General features: G+C 49.3%; 1 protein-coding gene across 7 annotated transcripts; it reads right to left on the reverse strand.

The window, feature by feature from the left end:
• Positions 1-1557: 1557 nt before the first annotated feature.
• Tcn2 (transcobalamin 2) lies at positions 1558-16559 on the reverse strand. Of its 7 annotated transcripts, none has more exons than NM_001130459.1 (10): positions 16408-16442; positions 15874-16068; positions 11871-12063; positions 10481-10650; positions 9422-9583; positions 8183-8355; positions 7877-8063; positions 6492-6657; positions 3771-3886; positions 1558-2190 (listed from the first exon to the last, which is right to left on the reverse strand). In NM_001130459.1, the coding sequence occupies exons 2-10, from the start codon at positions 15935-15937 to the stop codon at positions 2129-2131; spliced, it is 1293 nt and encodes a 430-aa protein (NP_001123931.1). In that variant the 5' UTR covers positions 15938-16068; positions 16408-16442; the 3' UTR covers positions 1558-2128. The 7 variants fall into 7 exon arrangements, with proteins under 7 accessions (NP_001123931.1, NP_001123930.1, NP_056564.1 ...); NM_001130458.1 differs by lacking the exon at positions 16408-16442 and adding an exon at positions 16494-16559 and having other exon boundaries at positions 1561-2190; NM_015749.3 differs by lacking the exon at positions 16408-16442 and adding an exon at positions 16457-16525 and having other exon boundaries at positions 1561-2190.
• Between the last annotated feature and the right edge of the window lie 1288 nt (positions 16560-17847).

Below are 17847 nucleotides of genomic sequence, written 5' to 3' on the forward strand. Positions count from 1 at the left end.
TTGCCTGCATGTGAGTGTGCGCACCATGTGCATGGCCGGTGCCTGCAGAGCCAAAAGGGCATCAGATCTCCTGCATCTGAAGTTACTAGTGGCTGTGAACTACTATGTGGGTGCTAAAGACCAAATTTAGGTCCTCTGCAAGGGCAGTAAGTGCTTTAAAAAAAAAAAAAAGACTTATTTTATGTATATGCATACACCACTGTAGCTATCTTCAGAAACATCAGAAGAAGACATCGGATCCCATTACAGATGGTTGTGAGCCACCATGTGGTTACTGGGAATTGAACTCAAGAGCAGTCAGTGCTCTTAACTGCTGAGCCATCTCTCCAGCCCAGTAAATGCTTTTAACCACTGAGCATCTCTCTAGCCTCAGAAACCCATTTTAACCTGTCTCAACATCAGACTGTATTTTACTGTGGATCCAGAGCCAGGAGGCCCGGATTCAAGGAGGATATCACTGGGGTAGAGGGCTCATTCACGTTCCTTAGGGTCTACTCAAGATCTCAGAGCAGCCTATGCCTCCCACAGCACCCCTCAAATTTGAGCCCTACTGTATGAGGGGCCCACCTCCCTGCGAAGCCAGGGGTGCAGGAAACACTTCTGAGGGAGGCTGGGAAGCAAAAAAAGAACCTCTCCCTAGTGACTGTGCTGCAGAGAGAGGTATGGTCTGTTTTTCTTCGGGCTTCAAGCCTGACTGGGTCATTTCTATATTTGGGCTCAAGTGTCCTGTATGTGACCTATGAGGAGACCACAGTGACAAACACACTATAGACCAGAGCACCACCCCACAGCTCTGAGTCAGAAACCAGGCTGGAGAAGAGCTGCTGACATAGGTGACACAGCCTGAAGCCCCATCTTAAGAAAGAGATAAAGATCCAGGCTGGCCTCAAATCCCTTCTGCAGAAAAGGATAGCCCTAAACTTCTCATGTTTCTGCCTCTGCTTCCCAAGCACGAGGATTACAGGTGTGTGCCACCAAGCCTAACTTTATTTTTTTTTAGGATTTATTTTATATATATGAATATACTGTCACTGTCTTCAGCCACACCAGAAGAAGGCATCGGATCCAACTACAGATGGTTGTGAGCCACCATATGTTTGCTGGGAATTGAACTCAGGTCCTCTGGAAGAGCAGTGAGTGCTCTTAACCACTGAGCCATCTCTCCAGCCCAAGCCTGACTTTATATGGTGCTAAACTCAGGGCTTTGTGCATGCTAGGCAGGTACTGTTACAATGGAACAACATCCCTAGTCCATCAAATAGTGTTTAGTTCTTGCTTTGTGCATCTGGGAACACAACCCAAGGCTTTGTGCATACCAGGCAAGTGTTCTGCTACTCAGTACAGCCTCAGTCCCCAGCAAATCTCTCTTGGTCCATCAGGATCAGCAGCCATATCTGTGTCATGTCTCCTGCCTGACATCACTTCCTATAGCAGCACTGTTCATCTTGAGACCTTGGATGAATCCCTGTTTTCCCCATATTTATAGCGAGAGATGCAAATGCTCACGCCCCACAGGGCTGTTTCACACACTGTTTAAGAAAGATGGAGTCAACTCTGTTTATGCCAACTGTCCATGTGATACACAGGAGAGTAACCACAAGTAACTCCCCAGAGATCTCTGCTCCCCCTCCCCCCATGCATGAACACGAGGCACCAGGACTCTACGTCCATGTCAGGTAAATCAAGGCTTTAATTGTATTGGATGGCCCTGCCGATGACCAAAGGCTGCCTTATGACCACTGGGACCACCACTCTCATAACAGAGAGCAGGGGTTGGGTGTGCAGGTCAGAGCCACAGCAGGCCATGGAGGTCCTTCTTGTGGGACCCTGGTCCCAGAGCAGTGGTACTCACAACACCCATAGCCAGCAGACTTCTTTATGTAGAGGAAGTCAAGAGCAGCCTGTTCCTCAGGCTATGGGGCAGTCTTCATGAAAGACCTGTGGGATCAGGCAGGGCCAAACTCAAACTAGCAGCCTCCCTAGGGGAGGTTTTTTTTCCCTTCCTGCTCCCAGGTGGGGAGTGGCTTAGATCCTCTTTGGGAAGGTAGCTGAGGTGATCTGGGGGGCATTGTTCCAAGTGCACTTGAGGTGGCAGCAGGGTGTGAAGACATCAGGAGGGATCGTAGGACTACCATCTAACTAGCCGCAGCTCAATGGTTTCCCCGTCCTGGGGTTTGTAGTCAGCAATGCCTGCAGAAAACAACGAAGTAAAGGGGGTTAGCAAGGCAATATCCCACCCTGACCACATCATGTGACCATCACCCTGAAGTCACATCTATGAGACCCACTCAGGGTTTGGTGGTGGGAGCTGTCCGGAGCCAGCCAGAGAGTCAGAACGAGGCTTGGTAGGCTCCCTCAGGTCACAGGCTCATACAGCAGAGAGGGCGACCCCAGTGGGTTGACATGGGACTAACGGCTGTATAACAGGGATGGGAACCAGGGCAGTACCTGCTTGGCAGGGTCAACATCTTCAAAATGGAGTTGTCAGGCAAAGGGACTGTTCCAGAGGGTGTCACAAATGAGTGTCCCAGAAGCAACCTTTCAGTTCAGGAGAATACCTGGCTTCAAGTCCCACATTCTCATTAGAGAAAGATAATAAAGCCAGGCTGGGTCTGGTTAGTGGACGATCCACTGCCTGACAGGCCTAAGACCCTAGTTCATTCTTAGCTCCAGATTTATTATTTCCAGATTAATAATTAATAATTTATAATAACTAGCAACAATTTAGAGGAACTAGAGAGGTTCCTTAAGAAGCCAGGGGACAGGTTCCATTTGCTGACTCATTTTCGCACGCCTTTAATCCCAGCACTTGGGAGGCAGAGGCAGGCAGATTTCTGAGTTCGAGACCAGCCTGGTCTACAGAGTGAGTTCCAGGACAGCCAGGACTACACAGAGAAACCCTGTCTCAAAAAACAAACAAACAAGAAAAAAAGAAGAAGAAGTGGAGTCTTGAGGGCCAGGATGGTGGGGACACACTAGAAATCACAGAAGGCCGAGACATGAGGATTGTGAGTTCAAGGCCAACCTAGGCTACATGCTCAAAAAAATTAACTTAATTAAAAATAAGCAAAGAAATAAAAGCATGTGAATATGTCACTGGTGACTCTACATTGGGATTTTACATTCTGTAATGATCATTTTTGAGATATTGTGGGCCAAATAAGATATATCATATAATATTAGTTTCACCTACTAGGAAACATTTACCCACCTACCTCACATTTTACATCTGTTGGATAGTGTTGACAGAATATTATTCCATTTTTAAATGAAAACAAGCATTGTATATATTTCTTGTAGTTATAAGAAAATGTATCAAAAATGAAAAAGACTTGAGCTTCGGAGAGATGGCTCTCTGGTTAGCACTGGCTCTCTTCCAGAGGACCTGGGTACCACATGGTGGCTCACAACCATCTGTAATGTGGTCTGGTGCCCTCTTCTGGCATGCAGGTGTACATGCAGGTAGAGCATTCACTGACAATAAATAATAAATCTAAAATAATAATAATAAAGTTCTTTTAGAACTTAATTTCTGGGTAGTGAAATGCAAGCTTTCATTCTTTCCTGTGTCTTGGACTCTCCACAACAACTTCCATAAAAACTCTAAGAATTTCAGTTAAATATTTTGGACCCAACTTTGAGCATGTGTGGTTTTCTGATGCTGTAGCCCAGGAAGGTTCGAGGGAAAGGCTGGGCTGGGTTCATGCAGCCTTGCTGCTGGGTCAGGACTCGGGTAGCAGGGTATCCAGGACAACGGGCTACAGACTCACCTTGCAGCAGGGGTGTGTCAGGGGCTCGGAGGAGCTGCCAATATTCTCGGTCCCCAGCATCTTTCCCTAGTACAGATGTCAGGTAGGGGCCTGACAAGGAGGCCTGGGTCCCATACCTAGAAAATAGAAAACTAGCTGCTGCTCTCAAGGAGGAGGCTACTGTGTTGATTTAGACAAAGAGAAAGACATTCATCCCTTTACCCCTTCAGAAGAGTGGATCAAGGCCCCCGGCAAATACTAAAACCCAGAAATGTGCAAGTCTGTCCTATGAACTGGTGGAGTATTCACACAAGCTCCTGTGTGCGTCTTCCTGCGTGCCTTACTTATGTCACAACGTTATTTACAATATCGAACACAAGTAAACGCTGTGGTGGTGGTTTTTTCAATATAGTGGCAAGCAAAGGTCTATGTGTTCAGCCCAGATTAATACAATTTAGTTGAATTCGCAATTTGTAAAAAATGCAGATTTGGTAGAAATGGATTGTTTAGGGGATGTCACAGAACAGCCCTTTTCATTTTTTAACGTGTGTGTGTGTGTGTGTGTGTGTGTGTGTGTGTGTGTGTGTGTGTGCACGTGCACACATGCAAGTAGGTCAGAAGAGGGCCTTGGATGCCCTGGATCTGGAGTTACAGGCAGTGTTGAACCCTGCTAGTGGAGGCTGGGAACTGTGCTTGGGTTCTGTAAGAACAACGCAGTCCACCAGCCCTTTTTTTTTTTTTTTTTTTTTTTTTTCTTAAAGACAGGGGTTGTCTGTGTAGCCATGGCTGTCCTGAAACTTTTTCTGTAGACAAGGCTGTCCTTGAACTCAAGACATCTGCCTGCCTCTCCCTTCTGAGTACTGGGATTAAAGGTGTGTGCCACCACTGCTCAACCATGAACAATCCTTTTCAATGGTTGTCCCTTTACTCTGAGGCTCTCCACGGCTGCTCTGGGCCACTTCTCTCCACATCTGTCTGTCTGCTGTGAAATCTGGTGCCTCCCATGTAGTCTCCCTGTCTGGCCCTTGAACTCATCTCAGGCAGCTCCACTCTAACAGAACTCAGAGCTTCTCAGACTGACACCCACCTCTTACAGGTCCTCAAAGACCTGACTAAAAAGCCTGAAATTCTATCTTTTCTCCATTTTGATTCAGTATCCAAACAGATACTGAGAGGGGGAAAGAGAAGAGGAGGAGGAGATGAAGGAGAAGAAGGGAGGGAGGGAGGGAGGGAGGGAGGGAGGGAGGGAGGGAGGGAAGGACTTTACGATGAGTAAATACATTAGTGCCGCCAAGTGACATTATGGAAGTGACTTAGGACCCGCCTGGTGCTATTTCAGGACTGAAAGTTCAAGGCCAGCCTGGGAACAGAGTAAGACACTTGATGATTAATCTTGATTATCAGCTTACTGGGATTTTGAGTCAGCATGCAAACAGATTTCTGGGTATGTCTGAGGAGGAGGATTTCTAGATTAGCTTAACTGAAGGAAGGAAGACCCAAGTCTGGGTGACCCCGGCACATGGCCTGGGCCATTCGCTGAGCGGGAAGGAGAGCAACTGTCAACAGTGGCTCCCATCACTGAGTTTTCCCAACTGTGACCACGACACCTTGTCCCACCTCGACGAACTGTCTCACCCAGAACTGGGAGCCTAAACCAGCTTCTCTCTGCACTTTGCCTCCATAAGGTCTTTTGTCACAGCAATTAGACATGTGACTAATGCAGACCTTGTTTGCAAATGAAAAGTTAAAATCTGAACGATCGATAGTAGAGCTCCTGCTTAGCCTGGCTCTAGATTGCATCCTCCACCGGGAGGGGGGGTATATGTCACTTAACCTGGGAAGTGGGGCGTTTTTGTTCCTTAAAGACAGTGGCCTTTGATCCCAGCACTTGGGAGGCAGAGGCAGGCAGAGCTCTCTGAGCTTTTGAGGCCAGCCTGGTCTACAGAGTGAGTTCCAGGGCAGCCAGAGCTACACAAAGAAACCCTGTCTCTGAAAAACAAACAAAAAGGACAGTGGTGTTTACACAGCTGTGTTCTAAGAGTTCTTGGCCCAAATGACCAAACAGTCCTTAGGTGGCTTTCCCTGGAACTCTTGTTGGGAACAGAAAGCAGAGATTTCTCAAGATAAGGCAAGAATCCAGGGGAGAGAGCAGGCTGGTAGGGATACTCAGCTGCTTCGAGCCAGAGTTAACCCTGGGGAGGCAGATCCATCTCCATGGTTGGCCAGGGGCCAGCAAGGAGCAGCAACTAAGTTTCGCCTATTCTCGCGCTTGTCAAATCTCAAGGGACAAGTGTCTACCTTCTCAGAGTTATTAATGGCGAGATGTTATCAAGGTTATTTGATACAATTAATCTTCCTGGCGCTCTCACTGCATACCAAGCTTTAAACCTACACAAAACATGCCCAGCGGTGAGCTTAGGCTCCCCCTAGTGGCCCTGTGAAGAGGAGCAACATCTCGTCCCTCAACTCACTAGCCTGGGGTTGTAGGGAGTGGATGAAGAGTGAGGAACTGGAGTCCCAAGTCTGGGTCCCTTGATGACAGTGGTGGTCCATAGCTCCCAGCACAGGCCAAACACCACAGGCCCAAAACACAGGCCAGAAAGGAGTGGAGAAGGTAGACATAGAAATTAAACCAGAACTTCTCCCAAGAAACTCCTCTGTTCCTCACCCTTCCCATGATACCATTTCAAGCACGGAGGCCTGAGGGAAGTGAGAGCTAGGATGAGGAACGGGAAGCCTCACGTGAATCCTCCGCCATCTTGTGCCAACTTCAGGACATCTTCCAAGGAAGATCCAGCAAAGACAAAAAATGTCTGTTCGTATGGTGACAGGGCACTGGCGACCTTCAGCGTGACGCTGATGACTTCTGAGATGTGGACAGGGTCCTCAACAGCTGGCACCAACATGACTATGCCAGGAAGAAAGGAAGAAGCAGCTGTCATGAGGACCGGGAGCCTGGATCTGAGTCCTCCCTTCTTCCTACAGACACCTTGCCCGAGTGGCCTACGGCCTTCCCTCGAAATAGCTCAGTCAACAGCATGAACAGCTGCTGGGCTGAAACCCGGGTCTCATCTCAGCCTCCACATCCTTCTGCAGCCCAGGCCTGAGCTCCTTGCTGGGTCTCTGCTTCTTGCCTCTCTCCTATCTGACACACCGCACCTCAGAGGACCCTGTCTGCATCTGTTCAAGTCACGTCCTGGTCACCCCTGACAGACACATCTTCTTTCTCTGCATTTATCTACTACACCTGTTCATTCTCCCAGACCCACTTTCTCCCATGATGCCCCTGTGTTACAGGGCCCCGCGCCTCTGCTTTGGCCTTCTCTGCTCCTTTGCCCTCTCCTCCCATTTCCTGACAAGTCCTTGGGTACCAACATTAACCAAATGTGTCTCTCCACTCATTGAGTCATTAACTCATCTGTGATGATCTCGCTTTTCAACCTGATGGCATCTAGAATCGACTAAAATGCAAGTCTCTGGGTATTCATGAGATGGGTTTTCTCAATCAGATTCTTCAAAATGGGGACGACCCTCTGTAAATGTGGGCAGCACCTTCCGGTGGCAGATCAGGCAAAAGGACTCGGAAGAAGGAACCTGCTTTTTGCCGCTTGCCCTCACTCTCACTATCTACTTTATCTGACCTCTTACAGCATCCCTTTGCTGATATTAAACCAACTTCCTCACACTTCCAATGTAGATAGAAGGCTAACAGCTCTTCAGAATCCATCAGGCCTCCTGCATCGCCACACTGGGACTGCGGAGACATCCAGCTTTCCAGACTGAGACAGAGTGAGAGAGCCACTGTTGAACTATCTGTACCATATAGTGTATGCCAATCCAATAAACCATCCTATCAATGCTGCTGCTTTAGAGGACCATGACTAATACACTCCTCCATTCCCTCGCCCAAACATTTCCACGGTGGGTATCACGCAGTGGGTACCGCCCAGAGCACTTGTTTGGTGTCTGTGCCCACACCATGAGTATCAGAAGGCTGTGGCCTCGTTTTAGCTGCTGTGTTCTGTGCATGCTCATGTCGCCTCAGCCAAGCATCACTGACTGGTCACCCATCACTGGGACCCACAGAGAGTAGCTTATCACTTAGGAGACAGAAAGGGCTCTGCTACCCCTGGATGCCTGGCAGTCTGGGAAGATAAGATCCAAGTAGGTCTTGTGGTTCAGGATGGGTAGCAGCTGGGAAATCATCAGAGGATTTTGGAAGGCCCCATCCTGTAGGCTGAGCAGCAGGGATGTCCCTGCCTTGATGCACGCTGTGCCCAGCCCTACCCCGGATGCAGGAGATGTCATGAGCATCTGTGAGGAAGAGAAGGTCAGAGGTTAGCCCCTGGGAAGGAACCAGGCTCTCCAGCTTCTAACCAGCCCTCCCTCCATTGACCCGCTAAGCAGTCATGGCTCCAGAGTCTCTCTCTTACCTGTAGTGCCAGTGGGGTGCTATAGATATTCCCAAAGTAGCCCTCAGGGGCCTGGGACTTCAGGATTTTCTCTCGCACTGTCTCGATAGCCATGGTGATTCGTGGTCTCAGATCAGAGTTGAAATTGAATCGCTCCAAACAGGTGAGGGCCAAGCCGGCCATGGCTTCTGTGTCTAGGGGGATAACATCTAGTATGAACTGGACAGCTTGATAAGATCAGACTAGGTGGGGATTCAGGATCATATACCATACCAATTCAGGTGATTTGCCCAGGACTTCCCTGGTCCTAACACTGGACACAGTAAGCCCCAGAAAAACGCTCAGACCTAGACAAACTTGGTCACTGAGTGGCTTGAGAGTAACAGGTTATATGGACAGACTGAAGAAGAGGGTCCCAGAGGATGGATTCTACAGTCCCTGCTCCTAAGCCAGGATGCACTGAGACCAAAGAGGGAACTTTATTACTGATTAATTAAATCATATTGGTTTTGTAGTGTAGAGTATTGAATTTAGGACCTCAAGCATAGTAGTTATTTGCCATTGGGCTACATCTCCAGCCTCCTTGGAGAGTTTGGTGCCAACAGCTACGTTATCTACCCTCAGGCATTCTGATTTAATTGATAAAGGTAGCTGTCAGGGCCTGGGAGTTTTTAAGATCTCCTCTTCCCTCTAGGCAACATTAATGTGTCCACTGTGTTTCTCTACAAGACTCTGAGACAAGTCTTTCATTGCCAGAGGTCCTGGTGCCTTTTTCTCTCTAAGCAATCATCTACCAATCAACCCCCTTCCTACTCCATCCTACCCACCCTACATGAGGCCTTATTCATTCACAGAAGCCCAGGCCTAGCAGAGACCTTGAATTGTGATGATTAAAAAATAGGTCTGGTGGCCCAAGGTCACATAGTGAGAAATCAGATCAAAATCCAGGTATCAGAATCCCAGGTTATACGGTACCAAGTGTGTGCTAAGACCTCTGCTTGTAAAGTGCCTTTACTGAGCTGCTGCTGGGAGGTTGTTTTAAAGGAAAAGCCTGGCGGGAAGAGGAGGAGGATGACCTACAGTGAACACGTGATGGAGCTGTGGTCAGGATGCAAGTCCAGTTTCAAAGCTGGCTCACAGTCCCCACCATTTCATTTCGAAGGGATCTGGCAAGGAGATGTTCCAATGAAAGGTGAGCAGAGGGACAGGTCGTACACCCCTTCCCCTGGGGCTGGGGAAAGCTAGGTTTTGTCCACTCACCCACAGAGACGTGGCCCTGGTAGGTAAAGTAGTCATGTTCAACAGCATACAGGAGCTTGCCCACCACGCTGTCATGGAGCCGCTTCTGGTGGACACACAGTGCCAGGATGCTGAGGCCATACTGGTAATAGTTGGTGTTGGGGTGGCCTTCATGATTGTGCCCTGAGATTAGAAAGGCAAGGAGTAGAGAGACAGGTCAGGGTTTCCGCCTCTTCCCAGCAAGAAACTTCATAGCTTTCGGGACCACAGGCTGCTGGCTGAGGTCCCAATATATGCCGGGTTCTATCTCTGCAGGTCAGAATAGAACGGTGCTCATAGGACAGCACCATTGTAACAGAAATGTGGCCTGAGGTCCCTAGAGCCAATAACAGAAGTCTAAATAGCTGGGAAATTGAGACAGGATTCTTCATGGATGTCACTCTGCAGGGCACAGATAAATATCTAGACTTGTTTGAGAAGGTCATTGTGCCTGGAGCACAAAGAGAAGCAAGCAAGCAATGCCTAGAAAGTGTAAGAGACCAGCCAGGCTGGGCTGAGGGTTAGCAATGGAAGAATGGGCGGGGAGGGGGGCGGCGGGGAGGGGGCTGCAGGGAGGGGGGCTGCAGGGAGGGGGGCTGCAGGGAGGGGGGCTGCAAGGTGTAAGCTGAATGAAGAACAGGTTTATACTGAAAATCCCTGCTTCAGCTGTTGGGAATTGGGTCCAAGTCAGGAGGCTGGAAAGTTGACAGAGGCTAAGGAGTAGGCAGAGAGGAGGCCGTACCAGTGTCCCAGAGGTGGAAACCGCTTAGTCTTGCTGGCTGGGCACCCAACAGCTTGTGCATGGGGTAGGGGAAAGCTTGGGTCAAGCCTGGCGACTGAGTCCAGCCCGAGCTTCTAGGTAGACCCAGTGAGGGAGTTAGAAGAGGTCTGGGAAGAAACCCCCGAGTTCTGATTCCCACCAAGAACCTCATCTCACAAGAACAATTATGAGTCCGGAGCCTGCCTCAAAACTACAAACGCCGAAACCATTTAATGAGCCCTCCCGGATGTTCCTGCCCCCTCAGATGTGGTTCTCCTTACCAATGGCCTTCTTCTCATCCTCCAAGAACCACTTGAGCTGTGAGATCAACCTGTCACCCTTTCGGCTCCCGAAGAATTCGCAGTTGGCCCTGAGAGCAAGCAGGTAGAGCGCCAGGCTGCCCCCGGAAAGTTTGGGCTGGCAACTACTGTTATCATCGCTGGAGGTGGACCTAAGACGAGGCAAGACAAGAGAACCTTTGTAAGAAGGTGCTCCCCTGAGAAGCCAGGCTTGGCCCACACTAAGGTCACAAAGTGGAATTAGCAGTCAGCTGTGCTGGTATGAGGTGCATGCCACAGATTCTTCAAAAGAAGAAAGGTGAGGTAAGTCAAGGGTAAAACACAAAGGTGCCTACATCCACATCATACAGTTTGACCCCCGTTTGCCCATGAACTCTCTCCTTTATTTTCTCTCCCTTCCCTGAATTCTTGAGAAGGAATGGAATGGGGAAGATATTTCAGATATTTCATGTTTTTTTTCTTTGTGTGTGTGTGTGTATGTGCATGTATTTGTTTTGTTTTTGTTTTTCAAGACAGGATTTATCTGTGTAGCCCTAGATGTCCTGGAACTCGATCTGCAAACCAGGCTGGCCTCAAACTCAAAGAGATCCACCTGCCTCCACCTCCCAAGAGCTGGCATTAAAGGTGTATACCACTATGCCTAGTGATTGATGGCTTTTTCTTATTCTTCGCCTCTCACTCAAACCCCAGAGCAGGCCTCTCTTTAATGGCTACTCTTTGGAGAAGGAACACAGAAATATGCTGCTTCTAGACTGCATGAAAGAACATGGTTGTGAATTAGCAGTGTCTGTCTGTAGTACAAGAGTAAACTACAGAGTTAGATACTGCTTCTTTGTATCAATATACAATCATATGTTTGGTTATGAATTAGTAATGTCTGTCTTAGGTACCAGTGGGGAGCACAGAAAGAGTTAGGTGCTGCTTCAGGGATCAGGGACACCATTTCAGGACAAAGGGCATGTGTTAGCATCTCTGATCTAGTACCACTTACCCCTGCACTCTGCAGATGGAGAAAGGCTCAGAGAAGACAAAATATGCCTAGAGTTTGTCAAAAAGCCACAAAATACCCCAATTAGAATCCAGCCTGCTAGGAGCTGGAGAGATGGCTTAGTGGTGAAGAGCACTGACTGCTCTTAAAGAGGTCCTGAGTTCAAATCCCAGTAACTACATCCACATGGTGGCTCACAACCATCTGTAATGAGATCCAATACCCTCTCCTGGTGTGTCTGAAGACAGCTACAGAGTACTTATAAGAAAGGAAGGAAGGAAGGAAGAAAGGAAGAAAGACATCTTTAAAAAAAAAAAAGAATCCAATTTCCTATCTCTTATAACTTGGATCAAGTCACTGGGGAAGACAAGAGACTAGCAATACCGCAGGAGGCACTGCTGGTAATGGATCTTGAGGCTGTGAAGGTAGAGGTCCTCTTTGGTCCCAGCCTGCATGCTGGAAAGTCGCAGGCCAACGAAGACGCTGGGGTTCAACTGCTCTGAGGAAAGCCGATCCATCCAAGGTAAAAGACGTTGACCCAACTTCTCTACCAGCTGGCTGTCTATCCGTGGTATTACTGAGGAAAGAAAATGGTGTGAGAGAGGCCACAGAGCCATGCCACTAGCAAGCAACTATTGTGACCTCCTTACTAGGCAAAACCTTCACCAGGAACAGGGGTTTCTATACCCATTACCACACAGCCCACAGCCCGCCAGGAGAAATGCCCTCTATGGTGAAAGGTGGTAGGTAAAAAGAAAAGCGGGCATCTCCTAAGAGGAATTAGACTGGGCCAAGGAGAGATGATGGGCTGAGATCAAAGGATGCTGTTACCATGCAACCACCCCACCTATCAGGTGTGACTGGAGACCAAGCCCAGCAGTAATGGACCAGGCACCTGTCTCTTTTGACCCTCCAACCAGCCCTGTGGTGTAGATAGATATTTTTATTGTTGTTTTGCATAGAAAAGGAAATAGAAGTTCAAAGTCAAGCTGTGCCTTATAGGATGCTGGGGAGCCAAGACTGTGTCACACTGACACCCCTCCCCTTGCTATAGTCACTCTCCTGAGTGTATCCTGCTCATTGTTCAAAGCCCCAGCCCTCATGCAATGAGTGTTCCACATTGAAGTTCACATGCTGTAGGCTGCCAACTGGTTCTCCCAGCTGCCCTAGGAAATTCCTCCACATGAACCTTAAAAGACCACTTTTTCTGCCATCCCTAGTTAATAGGGTCTGACCCTGGGAGATCAGCTACTAGCACCCTGTCAGGACTTGGGATTTACCTGCAATATGTAAGCAACACACTGAGATGCCCTGGAAGCAGAAATCTCAGGGATGCTCACCGATTCCAGTTGATGGCTGACTTCCTTCCTTGGGAAGGGGCCATGCTCAGATTGGAGGCACTGTGGACTCTCTGCCCCATTTACTGACTCTGTCGCCACCCACTCCTGCTGTCCAACGGACCTATATTCCAGCATGCCGAACGGTCTGCCGTAGGGCCCTCTGCCTACTTTCTTGGGCTTCCTAACATGAGATCCAGAATCCCTTGATCATAGCCACATCTCTCTAAATGTTTTACAGACCTCATAGGTATCTATGGATGTAAGGGGCCATTCCCAAGTACGAACTCTAAATGACTGTTGGCTCTATGGGGCTGGCCAGGGCACCTGGCTGGCTTCTCATGAAATGTTCATTCTGACAGTCAGGCACAAGCTGAACATGGTGGCACAAGCCTGCAATCTCAGCACCTGAGGGGCTAAGGCCTGGAATGCATCATAGTGAAACCCTGATGGAACCCTGTAGGAACAGGGAAGACTTACTCTTGGGATATCTGTCTATATCTTTCCAGAGTTCTGTCAGTATCTTCGAGGTCCTCTACTGTGGCTCTCTATCTTTCTGACTGTCCCAGGAGGACATTTTACTGTTTATGCAAGGTCTCCTGTATTGTAGGCTGGCCTCAAACTCAATATGTCCTTGAGGATGACCTTAGAATTCCTGGTCTTCCTGCCTCTACTCCCCACATGTTGGGGTTCCGGGTGTATGCCACCACACCTGGATTGTACAATGCTGGAGACTCAAACCAGGGCTTTGTTCATGGTAGGCAGGCACCTGAGCTCTATCTCAGCAACAGAGCTCTGCTCTTCTGCTCTTCTTTGGAATTAGTGAGGGAGCCCAGAGACCCCACCCCCGGCTCTGACCTCCATCCCGAGTAAGAGATAAGGTAAGGCACAGCCTATAGGAGGCAGATAACCACAATTTACCCTCTCTAGAAGGAAGGAGCCAGGCAGATTCACTCAAACTAGTCAAAGTGGCTTCAGGCAATGCTGCTAGGATGGCTAATCTTCCTTGTCAACTTGACTGCATCTGGAATCAACCAACCCCCAAGCTGCCAGGTACTTCTGTGAGTTTTCTTAATGAGATTACAATTGGAAGTTGAGAGACACACTCTAAATCTGGCCCAAACTTTTGGATGGCAGCCCAGATAAGGTAAAGGAGGAGACGTTGCCTTTGCCTGCTTGCCCTCACCCTCAGTGGCAAGTTCATCTACCCTGTTGCTGTGGCTGGTATTAAAGTCTCCCTTCTTCGTGGTTCCAACATACATGGAAGACCATCAGCTCCCCAGGACTCCCCCAGGACTCCAGCACCAGACTGAATCTGCAGAGATAACCAGCCCCACAGACTGAATAACTATGGGATTCTCAGCCTTTTTCCATCAAGAGACAGCCATTGCTGGGCTACCATGATCACATCCTGTAAGCCAGTGTTTCAAAACACACACTCCTTGGTTCTGCTGCACTGCTAGAACAGTGGGTCTCAAACTGTGGGCCGAGAGCCCCTTGGCAAACCTCTCTCTCCAAAAATATTTACATTACGATTCGTAACAGTAGCAAAGTTACAGTTAGGAAGCTGCAACAAAAGTATTTTGATGGTTGGGGGTCACCACGACATGAGGAACTGTGTTAAAGGGTTGCACCATTAGGAAGGCTGTGAGCCACTGCATTTCAGTACCCTGACTTACACAGCCCTATCTCACACACACACACACACACACACACACACACACACACTCGTGCACTAAGGCATCCTGTGCACAGGGTTGTCTAGCCCTCTCACTGACTGACTGACAGGCATTCAGAAGCCTGGAGTCCTCTCTGTGTACTTTAGAGATCAGACCTATTCATTTCATTGCACACAGAGCCTTGGCTGATGACGCAAGTGTGGTGTCCTCACACCACGCCAAGGAGGAAGGAAGGAGGAACAGTCTCGGCTCACTTCACAAAAGTCACAGCATTGGGGAAGGGACCCAATGGGAACTTTGGGACCCAAGCCCCCAAAGTTCTCATGATGGTGAAGGGAGGAACTCTCCTGTGGTCAGGCATTGGGGCTAACAGCTCAAGGCTGAGGTGGGAATCCCTGAGGACTGTCCAGACAGCAACCAGGGACCCAAGGATAAGGAGCTTTAACAGGACATGGCCAGAGAGTCTAGGCACCTATGGAAGGTGCTAGCCTCAGGTCCCAAGAACTGGATCCAGTACAGTTCTGTTATCTTGAGCTGGGGCATCATCTCTCTGATCCGTGCTTAAGGTTTGCCCGAGTTCACCTGAGACCAGATAATCAGGGTACCCGGGAGGAAGGGGAGAGATGAGACACCCCTGCTTTCTGCCTGATCCCCGGGTATGACTGTGCCTGAACCTATAACCTAAAGGTCACAATCACGTTTTGAGAGGTCCCTAGAATCTATAAGAGGTCTCTGGAGGACTATAGCCCTGGGATGACTATCTGGAGCAGTCAGGGAGAACCTTCAAGTACCTGGAATGTTTGCCGCCGCCCCCCCCCCCCATCCATTCCCTCTGGGACTTCTTCCCAAAGCCTTCTAGTCCTTCTAGTCTTTGGACATCCTTTCCCATCCTTCTCTTTGATTCGACGGACCCCCGTGGCTTTCTATTGTTGCCTCAGGGTGACTTGTTTTGCATCACTCACGGTAACCCAATTTGGCACCCCTTTTGCCCCTTTCATAGAGCATAAACCCTAGGAGAGCTGGGACAAGTCTTGTGTACTCCTGACCCTTTCTCCAAACTAAACACCGGGCCTATTAACCTATCTCAGAGAGGCCCCATGTGCACCGAGTAAATGAACAAACTGCTGGATGAACTGGGGAGACCCTGTCGGGGACAGGGGGCACGTGTCCATTCAGCATGCCCAAGCACTAAGGTCCTGTTAAAAACTGCTGTGGGAGACCTGAGGGGCAGGTAAGTTTCTCCATCCCCCACTTCCAGTTTCCAATTTCCCCAATGGACAAGGACAGCCCCCCCCCACACACACACATATATCCCCGCTCCCCTGCCCTTCTCCCCCCACCCCAGGGTCCAGACACGGGTTGGTTACTTACCACAGAATTCAGCAAGAGCCCCAAAGACTCCAGAAAGGAGCAGCAGCGCCTTCAGGAGCTCCATGGCAGGCACAGGTGGGAGGTGGGAGACTCCTGGGTCTCACCTTGAGGGCTTGTCTGACTGCAACTGTTGTCTTGCTTAGGAAGAGGCAGCTTCACTGATTAATTGTCCTTCCAACAGCCGGAAGCACGCTGCTAAATCAGCAGAGAGAAAGGGGGAAAGGTCTGTTATGGGGCAGGAGGCCAAAGAACAGAGGAAGGAAGGAAGGGCAGAGCTGCTTGTCCTCCAGATGAGAACAAAAAGGGACTCCGTGGGGCAACTCAAAGCTAACCTTATCTGTCCCGAACGCTTTAAAGACCCCGGAAGCAGCACAGAAAGCCTGGTGCCTAATCTGTCCCAAGTCTATCTGACAGTGCTCGCCGGGGTCCGCCCTGCCCCGGCTTGCACACCCGCCCCGCGCCCTCCCCCCCCCCCGCCCCCCGCACATCCCAGCCCCCTGCCCACACACACACACCCCACCCCTGCCTGCACACCCGCACCGTTGCTGCTCTGGCTGCAGACATTCAGGACTAGAGTACCTACCGGGTGCACTTCACAGGAGTCCCTGGAAAGTACTTACTTTGACTCTCGGGGTCAGAGCTGGGAAACTGTGGTGATCACGTGACGGAGCTCTCTGGCGTCAGCTGTTCTGCCAAGGAGGCGGGGCAGCTGCTGGACCCGGCCCAGACAAACAAGTCTCAATCAACCAGACACAGCCTGGGTTTCCTTGAGGCGACAGCGAAAGTTGAAGAACAAGTGAATCTAGCAAGTTGCAAAACCTTTGGGAGCAGGGCTGCAGGGCTACTTGCCCTGAACTAGGAACGTCGCTTAAAGACATCTTGGCAGAAAAAAAACATTGCTTATCTGCCCAGCCCCACTGGAGACTCGAAGGATGAATCTAGCAGCGATGGGTGACCTCTCTGAGTTTCAAGTTATTCTCTCTCTCTCTCTCTCTCTCTCTCTCGAGAGAGAGAGAGAGAGAGAGAGAGAGAGAGAGAGAGAGGGTTAAACAATATTATCCTAGCAGCAATTTCCCAGTTCCACTTGTGAAGATGTTGAGACCGTAACATGCCTCTAGTCATCTTCAAATGAGATGTTTGTTACAACTATTTTTATAGCAAACTGTCAAAGGTCACACTTTCAAGAGAATCTATTTTTGTGCCAGGGTAATTATCACAAGCTAAGACCCAACACAGATATATATGGACCTGGATAGCAGTTATTAATTAGCAGTAATTAACGTAATGCATGTGTTGTTGCTGGCCTAGGTCATGTTGTCAGAGAAACTGAAAAAGACAAAGGACTCTATCATAATGCGGGGGTCACATGTGGGGTGCACACCTCTAGCCCCAGCCACTCAGGAGACTGAAGTAGGACTGACTGGCAGCCAGCTTGAGTAACCATGAGACCCTATCTCTTTAAAAGGAGGAAGAGAAGCTGGAAGAAGAGGCGGTGGGGAGCCAAGTATGGCTCTTGGTGCACACCTATATCTAGAATGTGGGAGACTGAGGCAGGAGAATCATTCCAAGTTCCAAGCCAGGCTGGGCTACTGAGACCTCATCTCAAAACTCAGGGAGACATAAGATGGGGAGAAGGAAGAAAGAAGTGAAGGAAGGAGAGAGGCAGGGAAGGGAGAAGCAGTAATTAGCTCGGAGTAAGGCGGGAAGTCCGCATGCACGTGCATTTTGCAGGGAGAAGAGGCTCCAGTGTTGTGGGTGCTCACCAGAGAAGACTGCTCGAATGTGAGTTTGAGCCAATAGAAGTCCTTATTCGCCGGCACTGACTACACTGGGTGTCTGGGATCCCTGCGTAGTCCCTAGACTTTCTCAGGGTGAGCCTTGAAGCACAAAAACCATGTCCTGGGTTGACACATTTCAATTAACAAAAACAGTTAGCCAGAAATGGAATTAGAGAAGCCAAAAAGCAAGGTTAGT

The sequence above is a fragment of the Mus musculus genome, chromosome 11 (assembly GCF_000001635.26).
Source record: "Mus musculus strain C57BL/6J chromosome 11, GRCm38.p6 C57BL/6J".
Classification (NCBI taxonomy): Eukaryota; Metazoa; Chordata; class Mammalia; order Rodentia; family Muridae; genus Mus; species Mus musculus.

Coding starts and splice junctions, on each gene's coding strand:
- Tcn2 (NM_001130459.1), bottom strand. CDS start 15,937: ATGGAGCTCCTGAAGGCGCTGCTGCTCCTTTCTGGAGTCTTTGGGGCT. Junction 9,584..10,480: donor GGATGAGAAGAAGGCCATTG/GTAAGGAGAACC, acceptor TTCTAATCTCAG/GGCACAATCATGAAGGCCAC. Junction 8,356..9,421: donor CCAGGGCCACGTCTCTGTGG/GTGAGTGGACAA, acceptor TTATCCCCCTAG/ACACAGAAGCCATGGCCGGC.